The sequence below is a fragment of the Ictalurus punctatus genome, chromosome 15 (genome assembly GCF_001660625.3).
Source record: "Ictalurus punctatus breed USDA103 chromosome 15, Coco_2.0, whole genome shotgun sequence".
NCBI classification, from domain to species: domain Eukaryota; kingdom Metazoa; phylum Chordata; class Actinopteri; order Siluriformes; family Ictaluridae; genus Ictalurus; species Ictalurus punctatus.
Window position 1 is genome coordinate 25,050,227 of NC_030430.2, and position 14,540 is coordinate 25,064,766.

At 39.1% G+C, this 14,540-nt stretch overlaps 2 protein-coding genes across 4 annotated transcripts in view; both read left to right on the forward strand.

Moving 5' to 3' along the window:
* Positions 1 to 10,086, forward strand: part of zgc:114123 (uncharacterized protein LOC569174 homolog) — a 13,663-nt gene extending 3,577 nt beyond the window's left edge. The window contains exons 4-16 of one of the 3 annotated variants that reach the window (XM_017486971.3): positions 186 to 311; positions 1,302 to 1,364; positions 1,482 to 1,649; positions 2,594 to 2,680; positions 2,936 to 3,074; positions 3,684 to 3,826; positions 3,908 to 3,956; positions 5,711 to 5,847; positions 5,918 to 6,022; positions 7,857 to 7,924; positions 8,014 to 8,041; positions 9,122 to 9,249; positions 9,549 to 10,086. In XM_017486971.3, the coding sequence (XP_017342460.2) occupies positions 186 to 311; positions 1,302 to 1,364; positions 1,482 to 1,649; positions 2,594 to 2,680; positions 2,936 to 3,074; positions 3,684 to 3,826; positions 3,908 to 3,956; positions 5,711 to 5,847; positions 5,918 to 6,022; positions 7,857 to 7,924; positions 8,014 to 8,041; positions 9,122 to 9,249; positions 9,549 to 9,717 (1,410 nt within the window). In that variant the 3' untranslated portion in view covers positions 9,718 to 10,086. Of the gene's footprint in view, positions 1 to 185; positions 312 to 1,301; positions 1,365 to 1,481; positions 1,650 to 2,593; positions 2,681 to 2,935; positions 3,075 to 3,683; positions 3,827 to 3,907; positions 3,957 to 5,710; positions 5,848 to 5,917; positions 6,023 to 7,856; positions 7,925 to 8,013; positions 8,448 to 9,121; positions 9,250 to 9,548 lie in introns of those variants that run through there. The other 2 variants (XM_017486972.3, XM_053686512.1) reach the window with 2 other exon arrangements.
* Positions 10,087 to 14,060: 3,974 nt separating this feature from the next.
* The window catches only part of top1b (DNA topoisomerase Ib), a 28,999-nt gene continuing 28,519 nt past the window's right edge, over positions 14,061 to 14,540 (forward strand). Inside the window, exon 1 of the mRNA XM_017486796.3 lies at positions 14,061 to 14,237. Within this exon, the coding sequence (XP_017342285.1) occupies positions 14,211 to 14,237 (27 nt within the window). The 5' untranslated portion in view covers positions 14,061 to 14,210. The remainder of the gene's footprint in view (positions 14,238 to 14,540) is intronic.

A 14,540-nucleotide genomic window follows, 5' to 3' on the forward strand; every position in this document is an offset into this window, starting at 1 on the left:
TCCTGTTGATGAGTGATTATTTTCCTGTAGTGTCTTATCCCTTACGTAGCTACTGTATGTTATTCTTGTCTCCTGAGGTTTATTTGCTTGTGCGGTGATTTAATTTATTATATATTTTTTCCTGTAGTCCAGTTCCACGTACAGTAACACTAACGTTTCGTTAAACACTCTTGGTCCTCGTGCAGGTTTGTGAAGAGCGTCTTTATAACCCGAGTCAGGCGACGCAGCATTACAGGAGCGTCTGCGCTACGCTTTACTCTCACACCATCGAGCTCTGCAACTACCTGCAGATCATCCAGCACACCCAGGAGGTGAGGAACGGTTCGGTTAAAGATCTAAACACACTGTTGTGGAGTGTTTCATCGGCGTTTAGCATTGTGTTGCCCAGGGGTTCCCAAACTTTTCCAGGGCAAGGCCCCCAAAAATGGCATTAACGTTTGACCCGAGGCCCCCCTTTTTGCAAGATGTCTTTAAAACCCATTAAAAATACAGACTTCTGAATATATCCCCCTTTTTTAAATTTTTTTTATTAATAATTACATCTTTACATTAGGAATTGATTGTTTGTGTGGTTGTCTGAGAGTGAGAATTTATTTTTCACACCAAATTGTTGAGGCGCCCCCTGGCGGCCCCCACTTTGAAAACCACCGATGTAGCTTACTAAATCTAACTCTGGAGGTATATTTGATTTATAACATGGCCTCGGTTTTATTTTAGTGTACGATCGTACGCACAAGTGGTTTTAAAGTAGAACGACTGCGTCATATTAAACTTTGCATAATGCTAATTCGGACTAATTTATATCGCATGTGGTGGTTTTTAATAGTTTAATACCCCTTTTTACTTCAGTTGAACCAATCAGTATAGGATTAACAATCGGCAATAATTAAAAAAAAATCTTTATGAAGAATACATCCACGTTGATCGATCAAGTTTTCTGTAAGGACACGTGTTCACTTAACATTTTACGGAAGGAGTCTCCAGTGTCGGCGCTTTGGATGTTCAGGACGGAGGAGTTTTAGGCTTCGTTGTGGATTTTTGATAACGTGATGAAAGGTAGTTATTTATTTAAGTGCAAATATAAACGGATGACGAACCTCATTCTTTAATAAATAGAGTTGTAATCGTTGGTAGAATTGCCGTAGTTTAAGAGGAACGAACCGATCCGGGACTTGCTGATAACGCTGACTCCAAGTACTTCATCACGCCACGCTAGCCCGTCGTCGATTGTTTTCCAGTAACAGCACGACACGGTGGTTGAACACTGAACAGCGGAAGTTAAACTGTGTTTTTTCCAACAGAATCTGCAGAAACTGATCGTGGAATCGGGGAACAGTCTGGTGCCGGATATGACGACTAACTGGGTGAGTAAAGATTCATAGAAAAATTGTGCTTTGTGACCCTTTTTTTTTTTTTTTTTGGATCCCTTTAATTCAGGAAGTAGATCTGTACATCACTGCGCTGTGTTCCATGACGCACAGGGGTTCACGTGGAAGCACCTGATTGACGAGTTGAGCAGAGGCGTTGTCCTGCACCCTCCGAGGGACAAGGTGAACACCAGCGTCCCTCTGCCCTCTGTGGACACGTCTCCTTTCAGCCAGCTCCTGCAGGACATCCAGCTCAGACGCTACACGCTGCGCAAAGTGAAGGTCATGTTGCAGCGCTGCGGTGTTTTTGGGTTCTTGTAAAAAGCGTCCACCGGCTTTCCGAGAGCGCACGGCGTGAAGGAATTCATATTAGAAGTTTAGAAACGCAAGCCATTTTTAAAATGAAGAAATTTATGATTGATTAATAGAGGACACCGATCTGATACCCGTTATCAGTATCGGGTTGATACCAGCCAAAAAAAAAACCAAACGTTGGATCGGATATCGGAGAAAACGTATCGGATATCCGATCCTGTGACAAACAATTGGAATTGGGAAAGATTCATTTTTGCAGCTTGTTTACATGTAACCAGACTTTTACTTCTAGTTAGGATTGGATTTTATTTTATTTTTTATTATTATTTGTACTTTATACTAAATTAAATGTATTATATTTACAATGCAAGTGACTAACTTTTAAAGCTTGGTAGTTTTCAAAAAACCCAACGTATCAGATGGGGCGGGGTCTGTATCCACTGACGCTCCGGGTTTCAGTATCGGTTAATTTCCTGCTAAACTTATGAACTGCCGCTTTAAAACAACGTCCTACGTGGACGCTGAAAAACCACCGCACTTTTGTGCATTTTTATAGTATCTTAAGATGTGTCGCAATCTTAAACTGCAATCCGATCTAATTTCCCCTTCGTTAGCTGTAGGGACACTTTATTTTTCTAAATTTTTATTTTTTTAAAGACACTACCATGTGCCTTTCTTATAAAATCCTAAATAATATTTTTACTTATTGATCCTTTTATTTATTTATTTATTTATTTATTTATTTATTAATTTATTTTTATCTCTCCCTAAAAGAGCACCAAGACTGATTTTTGATCATTGTATCGCACCTGCTGGAACATGAACTGAATATGAATTTTGTGTAGTTTTATTTCTCACTTATCACACTCTGTACACAGTGGAAGTATTTGAATGAATGTTGTTGCGTGAAGGTGTCGGAGAACGGTGGTACGGAGCGAGGTGCCGATCCTTATCAAGCGCTGCTGGACGTTATACGGTCGGGGCCTAAACTGCGGCCGGTCAGTTTCTGGACTTTTTTATTTATTTATTTATTTATTTTTTTTGGATGGTTTAGTCTGGTACTAATAAACTCACATTTTATCCAAAGTGCATATTTCTGACACGTTTCTGGAATTTGAACTCGCAACCTTCTGTTCACGAGCATGAAGTGTTCTGAGCTCTATTTATTCTGTATAGAGGTCCATCCAGTAAACTCGCACTGTGGTGGAAAACTTGATTTCCCATTATTCCTGAAGTGTCTCCCTGTCGCTCAGGTGTCGGAGCGGAAGCTTAAACCGAGAGTCCAGAACCAGAAGCACGAGGTCAGTCTGCACGAACTGCTGATGCAGGAAATCCGCTCCACTGACCCGGTAAAGCTCCTGTCCTCGTGTCAAAGGAGAAGGCCACGCAAAGGTCCGGTTGTTTGTGTCTGTGCATCTGTCCCCATCTCTGTCTCTCATGCTGCGTTCGACTAAAAGCTCGTAACTCGGAATTTCAGACCACTGACTAGGAAAACCCAACTGGGAATTCCTAGTAGGAAACTCGGGGATGATCCCCTAGACCCCGAGTTCAGCAAGTGAGGTCGAATCAACATGGCTGCTCACGGCATGAACGGTGAACTCTGTAGCATTTTCGTAAAATGTTTTCTAGATCGGTCAACGTGCAGATGTGTCCGCTTGTTCAATTTATAACCCTGACTCTACGGCTCACTGTTTTAAGGAGGAACATGTACATCACTCCCCCTCCCCCCACCAATTTTGACCATCGATTACAGGGACTTCTGAAATGGCATAATTCTGAGTTACGACTCTTTCCACGTCCGAGTTGAATGCAGCATTATGTAGGCCTGTGTTCCTTTTAAAATGTATGTTGGATAAGTTTGCATTATGGGTAATGCATGCAGGGCCTTGATTCCAACAAAAACTTTCTGGTGTTTCGGAACCTTCCCAAACCCTAACGAGACCTGAACTGAACTCCTTAAATGACGAAAACTGGGAATAATGTTTTTAATTTGATCTGCAGAAACCGGATCTCCGTCTCTCTCGGTGGACGACGGCACGTCACCTGTGAGATCCCTGACGTCCGTCTATGAAGATACTAACAAAGACGCGTCCTTTCTTCTGAATGCAGTTCACAGCTCCAGCCAGGAGGGGGCACCATGCCGAGTAAGGGAAGAACACGGCTTGTTTTTGTTTAAGTATCTTTACCATTAACTAACCCTGTGGATTGTTTTGTTTTTAAATTAGGAAACGAGGTGTAAAGATGGTTCTTCTCCACAAGAGGACAGTTATACAGGTAAATCAAGCCGTTCATTTTGGTTTAACTTCTAATTTCTTCGAGCGTTTCCAGTTCGCGTTACTACCACAAAAGATCGAGCTATGTAGCCATGTTTCCATGAACGTATATATTTTGTGATATTGCGTTAAACACTGGTTGGAAATGCTCCTTTACTATCCTGGTGTTCTTTTAAATGCGTGTCGTATAAGTGCATTATGGGTAATACATGCAGGACCTTGATTACAGAGCAAGTTAATTGTTCTTGTTGGAAATGTTACTGCATCTTAAATGGGTTTTTAAAAAAAAAATTTTATTATTTTTTTTATAAAACATTCAAAAAACCTCAACAAGACTTGAACTGAGTTCTTAAATGAGAGAAACAGGAATCGTGTTTTTCACCGGCTCTGTAGGTATAACGGTATACACGGTGCTTAATTCGCCGATGTTTTACGTGATCTTCCAAGTTAAATTTGCAACTTTGATGGAAACACAGCTAGTGTTCATCTTTTCTCTCGAGCAGTTTGTCAAAAAAAAAAAAAAAAAATTCCTGCTATTTTCCCCTGACTGGTTTAAAGTAGGCGGGGCTATATTAAAATGATGAAATAATGAGATGGAGGTAAATAACAAGGGGGGGGACGGACACGAATACAGAATAACAGCTCCTTACATTTCAAACACAATATTCAAATTAAATGGCTGAAAATTAAATTAAAACCTGAATTCTAACTTGTCTAACATTCAGAGCGGTTGGTATACGGGTTAGCATGGGTAAGGCCCGCCCCTTTCTTTCAACAATGACGGCACATCGAGATACGGTTTCATTTTCATTGGTATCCGTACATCTGAGCACAAAGTCCAATCAAAGTACAAATTACACAAAAGGACTGATGGAACCATGAGTTTATTGGGTTTTTCATTAAAAAAAATAAAAATAAATAAATAATAATAATAATAATAATAATAATAATAATAATAATAAATGATCCCAGTACAGCATTATAGACTTGGGGGGGCCAAGCCATGAATGTGCTTGTCTATCTACTGTACTGCGTGTGAGTTTGCCCCATGTTATTTAATATGCCATTAATGAAACGAAATGAGATCTACTGCATTGCTCAACGCTAGTAATTTAATTGTCGAGCTGTTTGTGGATGTTAACGTTTAGCCTCGTTTCACCAAATAACACGACGTTAACAGCTTGCTAGCTTATTCTCTTGAAATAAATTGTAAATATCTCCTGGCCATGTACGTCGGTTCTCGAAGGGGTTCCTTACAAGGTTCTGTGTCAAACCTTCTGACTGTACTGTACTCCTAAACATCTTCATTACAGGGTAACGTGCTCTCTGGAAAGCGCTATCTGCCCTCTTCCACATACTGTGCATGAGAGCATGGACTGCTAGGATTGGCTAGAGTTGCTGTGATCGCCGGGGTAGAGAGAGTATGCCCCTCCCACCCAGAGAGAACGGCCAGTTTTGCTTTCTTGGCTCCCAGCAATGGACGGAGCTGGTAGTTGAAATTATGAAGTTGGGACACTTTCAGTGACCTTTTACCGGTTGTATGTGGAGAATTACAAGTTGCAGCATCAGTCCTCAAAAAATGATCTATGATCTGTGTTAATTTATTGACTTCTTTTTTTTTTCCCCCTAAGGGTGTACTGTTGATTTTAATGCTCATCACACATCTTGGATCGTGCGATCAAAAAGTTAAACCTGTAACCGCAGACTAAGGTGTCGCCTCGGGTCCAGATCTGATCGAGCTGTGATGTGCTTCAGCAGGTTCATCTGTGAGGAATCTGAGCTTCTTTCCTGCTCTCTCCTCCACACCACTGAGTCTGTCCGAAGGGTGCAGGCTTTCCCGAGGAAAACGGCGTGCGCAATCCTTGCCCAGTAACCCGGAGGTTCGCCAGCTCGTAAGTGAAGAACCTTCGTGTGTTTTTTAATGAGACTTCAAGATAGTTGATTGTGGGTGTCTTTTGAAAGGCATTGAAGAATAAAGTTTCTGTTCCCACAACGATTGCTGATGTCATCAAAACACACTACAGGAAGGAGGGGAAGTTGTCGTGTGATCCGTACGGGAACTGGCGGGTGAGTCAGGTTGGGGGGGGGGGGGGTGATTTCATATCAGGTCAGTGTTCAGACTTCTCTTTTATAGAGAAGGTTAAACTCAAATCAACTTTAAAGTGCCCCTGGTGTTGAAATTCAGATTTGTTTACCTTCTCATATTTGCACTTGTTTATATACTATTTGTAACTTGGGATCATTCCCACTGATTTATATATTTATACTTCTATAGTATTTGTAGCTTAAATTCTCTTCATCTTTAACATGTGAATCAGTTTGAGATTATGAAATTCAAACTAAACGTGCTATTTGAATAGTTTACGCGATGTCAGGAAATGCCGAAACATTTACCATAAAAGCTGATTTGGTCACATTCCCACATACAAGGACCCCCCTCCCCCAGCGTGGCTGTTGGTGATGGGAATTCCGACTCTTTTCAGCGAGTCGTTTGACTCGTCTCACCGATAAGAGTTGACTCTTTAGGCTCCTAAACAGCTCGATGCCTCTTTTAAAATGTTTTTCTTTTTTTTGGCTTGTTTTAGATAAACTTTCTCATCTTATGACCAGCGATTGTTCTGAGCCCTAGGTTTTCCTGCTGCATTTGTTAAAATGGATAAACCAACATGAAGATCAGAGAGCTGTCTATGGGAGAAAAGCCAGCCATTTTGAAGCTGAGAAAAGCTTCTCAGCTATCCGCTCTCCGGGCCATTGCAACAATTTGGAACTGTTGCTCTTGAAAAAAGAAAAAAAACCACTGGTGTAATAACAACCTGACATTAAACAGACAAACTTCGCATAAAGCTGGAGACTCACCGACATTGACGGTTATTGCAAGCAAGGGATCTGCAGCCAAATATGAAGTTATTTACTTTAAGACTACCTGTTCCTATATTTTTGCTCACCTAAAATTGGATGGTCTGATGCAAAAGGTGACGTGTTCTAAGTTGATTTCAAGATGTAAATATCAGGAAATGAAGGCTGAAAATCTGATCTATCGTCTTGTGTTGTCTTCAGTGTATAGCACAAACAAATGAAGCCTTGGTGTTCCAATACTTTTAGAGGGGACTGTATGGCTTAACTCTTAACTCCTACATTCTAATACACATAGTACTGCATTTTACTGTGTTTTATAAATTCTATTAAAACGATTGTAAAATTAGCCGGACTACAAACGGAACGAGGAATCGAGCTCTGTAGACGCAGTTTCATTCAATTTATTTTTATTTATTTAATTATTTACTTATCTTTTAAATTCGGTCCATTTGTAAAGGTATTCGGAATACACCTCAGGGAATCCCTTTTAGAGCGCTTCTCGATTCATTGAATAAAGTAAACTCCTTTAAAAGAAACGCCACCGGTGCCTGCTTTTAAATGTTTTAAAATCGCTACACACACTTTATCACTTGCCTTGTGCACTACCGAGCAGTGTTAAAGAGCTTCTGCTTTGTGGAAATTTTGTTCCGTTACCTAATACGGGTAAACGTACAGGTTTGGTGAAATAAGGGTGCTCACGTAGCGTGATTTTTAAAATCTCCCGACCAATCGGGTCGCAGCTCGGAGAACAACGTGCGGTTAGAAATAGTAGCCGTATTCGTCCGGGAAATATAAAGGGCTTTAATACATTCAGTCGGATATTTTTAGTTTTCTGCCACTCAACTCTTCGTTAAATACTTTTTATTAAATATAGAACAATTTTATTTTTAATGCTAAATAATGGCAGCTATTTATCTACTACTGGCTTGGCCAGCAATTTTCTGTAGGAAAAGTAAGAATGCTCGATGGCCTGTGACTTTTTATTAGCAACACTACATTTATTGTAAAACGGAAGTGTTTTTTTGTTTGTGCCCCCCCTCCACAGATTTGTTCATGTTGTGCAAAAAGAAGTTTGTATTTCACCTGGCACAACTTCTGCTCTCTGTGCAATAGGTACGGTTTCACCTTCCTGTGTCTGATTTTAGCACTAGCCCGGCGAATTCTGTGGGTTTTTAATGATCTCTCTTATGGTCTGTCAACAGGGTCGTGTGTCCAGAGTGTTGTCTAGAGGTAGGTAGGTTTTCTTACCGCAAATGAACTCGATCAGCCAAGACGTGTGATGTCTAAAGACTGCTTCTTTAGTTTTGGAGGCCCTAGTGGTAATGGAGTAACCCTTGCCTCGGGAATTGTACTTTATTGAGTAGCTTACGGTATAACCGGTCTACTCGTGTATGTTTTGAGTAAGTACTCTAGTACAGTACTCTAGATCTACTTTGTGTGTGCTCGCTATTTTTCCTCTCCTGACTTTAGTTTGTTCGTTATACTCAACCTCTTGACTGGCAACACAGACCTGGCACCAACTCCTAATCACTGAGGCCAGTGGGCGGGACGTGGAGCACACGTCAAGCACGTGACGTAATGTTAACAACGCATCCAACGCCGAACCTGCACAAAATTCTTGGAAGACCAAGAAGGTTCCAAGAAAATAATAATAATAATAATAATAATAATAATAATAATAATAATAATAATAATAATAATAATAACTTGCTCAAGTACACATTGATTCAGGGTTAAAACCTGGGTTGACTGAGAGTTGAAACCCGCTATGCATCATGAAACCTGTGAACCTTAATGAACCAGGGTTGGATTTGTTTGGTTTTGTCAACTCAAAACTTACTCTTTTGTTCAAATCTCTTCGTGAAACTGTCTCCGAACGCTGGAATGTTAAACATTACGCTTGGATAACTGGACTCCGCCCTCTGAATCCATGCCCCGAATCAGATTTTATTTTTTTGGAATTTTAGCTCCAAGCTGCAGGCTAAGTGATTGTAGGTGGTAATAAACTTCATTGTGTAAAAACTAACAGGTACATATAATATAAACTCATTGGGTCAAATAACGTAATGATTCTTACATTTACACTTTGATGCTTTTCTGCAGTGGGTTTTCAGCGAGATGGGCTTCCATTACTTGTTATACTCGTAGCTCCAGTCCAAAGCCAAAGAACCGAATCACGCCATGGCTGTCTTGGCTGCTTGACATTTGCATGAGTTATATTTTTCACTGAAATGGTGTGGTTTTCTTTTTAAATTTAATTTTTTTTTTTTTTTTTTTTTGTGTATGCGTCTTGTCTTTTTTGCAACAAAGCTGCGTCTACCATTCAAATGGTGCATCAACCTTCCCATAAGCTTCTTTAAGAAGATCGTGTTGAAGAAAGAATCTGAGGAAAGTCAGAGACTGTTCTGGAACGAGCGATGGTCGTGGGATCCTTCCCGGTGAGTCAGGAATACACTTTTCCTTACAACTCCAGTCAGGAATTTCAGCACATACTTGTCTTTGGGAGGTTTCCTGTTAGGATACACTGATTTAAACCTCATGAATGGGATGAACTGAACTGAATTGAAGAATGTTTGTGTACCTGATTTAACTTGTGACTCGGTGTATACTAAAATCAATCTGGAACATCTCATTGAGTTTGAAAAAGACCGACTGTAGCTTTAACCACACCAGAGTGTTCTTCGAGTGACTTTTAATGGACGAGCGAACGAATGAATGTAAATCTTGTGGTGTTCAGGGTTCCTCTGGTTCTGGCGTCTCGCGTGTCTGGTTCTGTCGCTCCTCACGCTCTGGCTATGAGAGACTGGCATAATCAAGACATGTGTGTTGGATGTCAGGGGCTTCTCCTGGAGGCGTGCGACTCACCGGCGCCACCTTTCACAATTAAAGCGCCTCAAGAGATTTAAACTTTTTCTCTCCCCCCCCCCCCCCCTCCCTCTCTCCTCCATCTTCTTGATTCTTCTAGTCTTTTTTTTATTTCTATATTAACAAACGGTATTGCAAATGCAGGACACTGCAGAATTGTTTGGTTTATTTTTGTGTTTTTTCCTTTTCCACGTCTGATATTGGCGCTTTTAAGCCCTCTTAAACACTGTTCCTTTAGCTACCTGTCACTGTGGTGTGCGTGTGTGTGTGTCGTCGTTGTTATTGTTGTTGTTATTGTTATTGTTGATCTGTTTATTTATTTGTTAGATTTTCTTGTTCTTGGCTGCTAAAGCACAGTGGCATTTAATATTAACAGTGTCCTCATTGTACAGAATATTTAACTTTTTTTTTTTTTTTTTTTTTTTTTTAATAGCATTTTTAAATATCAGAATGGAAATAAATACTCGATTTTTTCATATTTGACCGTGTCTTGTCTGTGTTCTCTTGTTGAGGGTTCTGCTCATGTTTTGGAAGAACAAGGACAAAAACGATCACGTGGAACCGATCTTAATTGACGTGTCCTGTTCAGTGAGGTCACTCTGATGTAATGATTTTGGTTTGGGAACACTGTGGAACTTCCTGTAATCGATAAACATGAACTGAACTTTAATACGTTCCTGAATGCTGGACGGTTATGGAGGCGACCGTCTTGGAAAATATGGAGCACGTGGATCGTCAAGTCGCTCGTTGGAACTTGGTACCCTCTTGTGTGTGTGGATCAAATGTTCTTTAAGGGTTCTTTGCATAATTAGGAAGCCAAGTATCCTTAAGTGTTCTACTTGTAACCCAAGTGGGGCAACCAAAGAACCCTTAAAGGTCCCCTGAAGAACTCCAAATTATTTCTCCTTATTTTCTTAATCTAGATCCATTTTGGCCATATAGTGTAGCTAAAGTTTGTGGACACCTGTATGTGCTTGTTGAACACTCCTTTCCAGATTTATTCCCCCTCTGCTGTTTATAATAAGCTCTCTTACTCTTCTGGGAAGGATTTCCACTAGATTTTGGGGTGATGCTGTGGGGATTTGTGTTCATTCAGCTACACAAGCATTAGCGAGGTCATGTTGGGTGAGGTGTCCTGGGGTGCAGTCGACATTCCAAAGATATCCGGTGGGGTTGCGGTCAGGGGTCTGTGTAGGACACGAGTTTTTCCACCTTCTTCCAACCTTAACACGATGTCTTCATGGAGCTCGCCTTGTACCCAGGAGCGTTGTCATGCTGGAACAGGTTAAGGGAAACTGTAATGCTGCAGCATACGAAGATATTCCGTACAATTATGCTTCCAACAAAGTTTTGGGAAGAACCGCATATGCATGTGATGGTCAGGAGTCCATAACCTTTTGTCCACAGTGTATCTTGGTACACTCTTAGAAAAAGGGTTCTTCAACAGTTCTTTTAGAAGCCTTTTGATAAATATGGGTTCTACTTGTAACCCTAACCAAAACAATAAGAACACTTTGTTGTAGGGTTCTACATATGACCTTTTAAAGGGTTTCCCCCAAGAGGGACAACGAAGAACCCTAGATGAAACTTGGAGTGTATGTGCTAAATGTATTTGACCATTTAGCTACCGAACTTCAATCTGCTGGGGGGTGGGGTTGTTCTTTTAAAGGTTCTTTTTTGGATAATTTAAGGGCGCCGTTTGTGGAAAGGGAGATATACGTGCAAACTTGCTCATCCTAACACGGTCTACTTACTTGAAGGAGAAACGTTTTAAATTTGAAGGGCTTTGTACATTTTATTTATGACTGAACTGTCCCGTTAAACTTTAATTCAGTGCAGTATTTAAGTACTAATCTCAAAATGTGTAGTATTCCAGTATGAATATCAACCGTTATTCCTTTTCACCGTTGAATTAATCAGGGAAACAAGTGTAGTGCTTTTTATAAAATATCAAACTGTAAATAATGAAAAGAAACTAGCTTGTTCATGAACTAATGTCCTTTTAAAGTACGATGATGCAATTTCCTGTTAGCCATGTATTTTGAAAGTGACTGTTATTTTTGCTATATAGAACCCCCTTTTTCTTTTCTTTTTTTTTTTTAAAACGGGTTTGTAATAAAGGGACATTAATTATATTTCCTTAACAAGTAATGTAGACATGCTATACATTTATAAAAGATGATGAATGTTAAGATTAACATTTTAAGAAATTAGAACTGCAACTGACTTTATAAGCTTAGTGATGCGGGTCATTTTCTTTCTAATTTTTATTTTGTTTTTTGTTCCTCAGTGTTTTTATTTGACAGAATTATTTTCTAATTATTTAGGTGTTATATATATTAGGTGTTATATCGGGGAAGCCGAACACACTTCATAGATTGACGTCCATGGTTCACGTCCTTACTAAACGTGTTATTTGACAGCAGACTAAAGGGGATTTTGTTAAACCCTTTTAACTGGTACATTACACCGCTTACGGCTTGTGACCTCGTTCCTCCACCCGGTACCTCATCTTCAATAATTTACCAAAACCGAGACACTAAAAATTATATAAACGCACTATTTTAACCATGTTTTGTAACTTATCACATTTTAGTTTGCTCACAAACAAAATACCAGATTATATTGTATTATATAAGGTAATAGAAATATTTGTGGGGAGAGATGGATGGATGGATAGATATTATATATATACTTTTCCACTGTGGAATTCTGGATTGTGATTGGTCAGAAGGTGTTGAATAATTTACTAGAACAGAAATATTATATTCATGCACTTGCTGTTATCGTTTCTATAGTAACAGCTCACTCACAGGGACTTGTACAGCGGACGTGCCAAATAAACGGATGGGGGGAAAAAACGTGTAATCGTTGATGGGGTGAGAATTTTCAGTGTCTCCAGTGTCAGCAGAACAGTCAGAGGTAAATCTGTGTCTTAAGTTTTCCAACATATTCAGAACAGAGTTGCTTACACTTCGTGATTTCTCAGTAAGCTACTTTTTTTATTTATTTATATTTATTACAGAGAGAGAGAGAGAGAGAGAGAGAGACTGTTTATATAGCTGCTATAATGTAAGTGAGATCAGGAACTAACGTCTCGCAGGTGTTCCACAACAGTAAATAAAATTATAAATGGGATAAAACTTGGATCTGCTGTTCTTTCTGTACCTAAAAATTGTCATCACCGGTGAATTGCTGTGGTACAAGAGGAATAAAACGCATTTGGAGATGCTGTTATAGGAAAATAATCATCTTCAGGATGGTAACAGGAGCTCCGCTTCATCACACCATTATGTCGTCGATTGATTATTTTCTTATAACAGCATGACGACGTTTTTGGTAATATTGTAAATGGATATATGGCAATTTATATGAATTTTAATAAGGAATTTCTGTAGTTTGAAATATTAATACTGATTATAATACTAGTATCTCTCGGTATGTGACGCTACGCTTGATTGCAAAAAATTAGACACTAGTGAAACATTGAACGCTACAAGTCTACATAAATACATAATATAACAAAAGTACTTAATAAAAATTAAAAAAAACTATAAGCTTTAATCTCCGTAACTAATCTAGGATTGTATGTACTGTTTGCTTTATGATGTGGTTATGTGGGTTATTTAATAATTGTACTGGTCTGAACTTGGCCATGTGCAAGTTCTTTCTTCTTTTTTTTTCTTTTCTTTTTTTTTTTTCTTTCTTCCCTCCCCTCTCTCTCCACCAAACTGGCAACACTGCTATGCAATTCGAGAAAGAATCGGTTCTTTTTGAACGACTCTCTAATCGATTCATAAGATGAATCAAAAGTTTGAGGCTACTTTTTTTTTTTTTTTTTTTTTTTTTTTTTTTTAAGATAATTTTTCAAAAAATATTGACACTTTTTTAATCATGGTTTTTGTCTAATATGACTTCCCATTTACAAATTTGGAACAATTCACATGCTTTTTAACTTGTTAAAAGATATACAGGTTAATCTTTCACATATTGATTGGAAGGAAATCTAAGCACATCACGGTTGCGTATTTAACCTTCTGGAAAATTTTGTAAGGTCATCTTGTTTTTGTTTGACCTTGTCATGCGTGAGTTTTACCAAACAAATCGTCTTATTAGCTCTTCATTATCTAATATTGTAAATGTCCTAGTTTCATCAACTATTATTGCTGCATAACTGGAACTTTTATTTAATAACCATAACACGCTACTTTTGTAAAAAATGTAAAAGTATAACGCCACGAGTGTGTATTTTTAGAAGTAAAACCTCTACCTTTTTAACGCTGAATAATCAAAACTCCAGTGATTCGATTCCCTTCCACCGACCGAGTTTGAAAGATTCGACTCGGTGAATCGAACTGTTCTACGCATGCGCAGTATCACGAAAGCAGGACTTCGTGTCTGAGACTCGATTGCTCAAGTCTCAATTCTGCCGAGCTTTTTTCGATACCGGCATCTTCTTTTTTTTCTTCCTGACTCTCCTGTTTATCTCGCTTTTATTTCTCTTCCTGAGATCTCGGAAAGAAATCACGGCACAATGACCGGAGATCACGGACACCACCAGGTAATTCACGTTATAATCACGTTAAAACTCTACAGGGCTGACTGTAATTTGGATCTATTTCCTTTTCTTCGGAGCTGATTTCAGGTCCTGAAATGTTTAGCTGGGGGTTTAAAAAATAATTAATTAAATAAATAAATAAAAACTCGAGTTTAAAAAAAACCTAAGCTTGTAATGATCAGAAATGAAGTATAAAATGTTTAGATTGCAATCCGGCTTCGATCAGCTTTCATGTCAATCGAATCCATGTTGTAGGTGACATTTTTGATTTCTGCTCTGTGTAATAATATACAGATCAAAATAACC